This window comes from Merops nubicus, unplaced genomic scaffold (assembly GCF_000691845.1).
Source record: "Merops nubicus isolate BGI_N331 unplaced genomic scaffold, ASM69184v1 scaffold50188, whole genome shotgun sequence".
NCBI classification, from domain to species: domain Eukaryota; kingdom Metazoa; phylum Chordata; class Aves; order Coraciiformes; family Meropidae; genus Merops; species Merops nubicus.
Window position 1 is genome coordinate 645 of NW_008627398.1, and position 2,382 is coordinate 3,026.

At 42.3% G+C, this 2,382-nt stretch overlaps 1 protein-coding gene across 1 annotated transcript in view; it reads right to left on the bottom strand.

The window, feature by feature from the left end:
* Positions 1 to 327: 327 nt before the first annotated feature.
* Positions 328 to 2,382, bottom strand: part of PIK3R4 (phosphoinositide-3-kinase, regulatory subunit 4) — a gene marked incomplete at its 3' end in the record, with an annotated part of 14,675 nt that continues 12,620 nt past the window's right edge. The window contains exons 9-10 of the mRNA XM_008946273.1: positions 2,072 to 2,273; positions 328 to 527 (exon numbers count right to left, since the gene is read on the bottom strand). Of these exons, the coding sequence (XP_008944521.1) occupies positions 328 to 527; positions 2,072 to 2,273 (402 nt within the window). The remainder of the gene's footprint in view (positions 528 to 2,071; positions 2,274 to 2,382) is intronic.

The window sequence follows — 2,382 nt, forward strand, 5'->3', positions numbered from 1 at the left end:
CAGGGTGTGCAATTTGAAGCAAAGCCTTCTCTGCCAGAACAGCTTACCTAATAATTGCCTAATCCACAAAGCCCCCCCTCTTCATGCAAAGCACCACTTTGTTAGTGAAGCTCTTCTCTTCAAGTGACTAAACTTACCTCCATCCTCCCTCCATCCCTATTTTAAAAATAAGAACCTGACTGTGCTGGAGACGACACCAGGGAATAGCACCAGTGCAAAATAACCTCCCAATAAACCAAGAACAGCACACCCCTATCATCCCACTTGGCTTTAAAACAAGCGAGCCACTTCAATTTAAGATAGGAAGAGAGTGTTTTTCAGCAGTACCTGTGGGGAGGATGACAAAGTGGTACAAATGCCAGCGGAGGACTCGGAACGAAGTGGTTTCCCCGCCTGGATGGCTTCAGGATCAGCAGCTTGCCCATGTCCTTTGGGTATTGGCTGGGAGATGTTAGGTGGTTCCAGGGACCCAAACATGCTTTTCCACTCTTCATTTACATTTGAATCTTGCTTTATGTGTTTTCTAGCTATAAGCAATCAGGAAGGAGAAAAAAAACAAAACACCAACATAATCATGACAACTTTCACCCAGGCTGGTCCTTGTTTTCAGACTACATGCGAGTCTGATGGTTACATGCCAGTTCACTGTTTGTGCAGTTAATGGAGAGGTACTGCTAGGGTGTTTAAGCCAACTGACACTGATTTATGAGGCAAACAACAAAAGTGGCAAGTGTTCTGCTTACGCCTTCTTAATCCTACTGTTGACTGTGTAATAAATCATCCCAGTATAGGGAAATGCTGTGTCTAAAAGGCTGCAGGATCAGACTCCACATAATTTTTTCTTAGGAGAGCTACTCCATTACTGGCATAAGACAGTACACTGTGCAAATCACTGTTGATGTCAAATACAATTAGTTTTCCATCACAGTCACAACATCACCTGTAGATTCAAGAATGTTATGAATAAATAGGAAATTTATTTATCTTCAGCATCCCTCTGGAGTCACTTAAAACTGTAAAATATAAAAAGCAAAATGAAAACATGGGAGAAATTAAATTTGGGCAAAGTCAGTGAAAAACTTAAAGGCATGAAGACTGCAAGTGACAGTTTTGGGTGAAGTCAAACAGTTCAAGTACAGACTTCATATAACTTCTAAATCCTGTTTACTACTGACTCCACAGGATGCAAAAATCTGAAAAATCCTGTATTTAGGTACTTTCCTTTAAAATGATATGCAAAACCTTTGCAGGCTAGCATCTTAATTCTGTAAATAAGATGGCAATAGGTACCTGGTTTGCAGCTATTTCTGTATTTTCACAGAGAATAAACCAGAATTTTTACAGAAATTAACACAGAACCTATCAATGGTGTACAGTGGAGGGCCTTACAAGCTCAACAGAGCAAAGAGGAAGAAGCTCGCTGTCTGGAAGAGAATACTGAGGATACATGGAACTGGGATAGAGTTAGCAGCAAGTGGATTTCAGAGCTGAACAAAGGAAATAAAAGCATTTTTTTGAGCTGAAAAAGGAGCAAGGAACAAAGTAAAATGAGCAGCTGAAGAAACTTAAGGTCTAAAAGCATGCACTTGGTGGGTGAGCACCAGCTGGCACTCTTCAGTGCCAGCCTGTTTCAGCATCACACCTAGGTCTCCATTTCCTCCAGGCCACCTCAGGAAAACATCCTGGATTTTCACCTTAAGAGCTCAGCACTGGAGAGGAAAATGAGCTAGCAGAAATGTAGCCTAGGTCATTTGCATGGTTACAGTGTGTCACTACAGTTCTGTTTGTGAGAGTCAGCCAAACGACCCGTGCATACTGCTACTGCAAATGCTGTCACACTAGTTCAAATACTCTCAGGGGCAAAATATGCCCATCTTTCACAGATCCAGGAGCATTCTGGCACCTCACATTTCAAACAACAGCAGTAACCTTCTTATTGCCAACTCAGTGAGGATGGCGATAGCTAGGCAGGCTGAGTAACTGAGAACACTTGCTGATTAACTCGGACTCCATTCTCTGACCCTGAAAGAAAGGCTACACTTCATCTATGCAGAGCACAAAATATACCAACCACGTTTGTCATCAGGCTCCTGCTTTGTTTTAACAAGATCCACTTGTCTCCCCATTATTCCCAGAGCTGACAGGTCAATCACTCCTTTCTGACTGCTGTCATGAAGGTGGCTCTGATCCACTATATTGGCTTTAGCTTTATTTGATTTTAACATGAAGTCTTTCAGTGCTAACAGTTTGTCTTCTTCCTCCTCAGTCATCCCCTACAGAATAAAAGGAAAGATATTATTATTTACTTCTGAACAAGAACAGGCATTGGGGCATGGAGAAGTAAGAGGCAGCAAGATCAACGACTGGCTCAGCCGGAAGGCG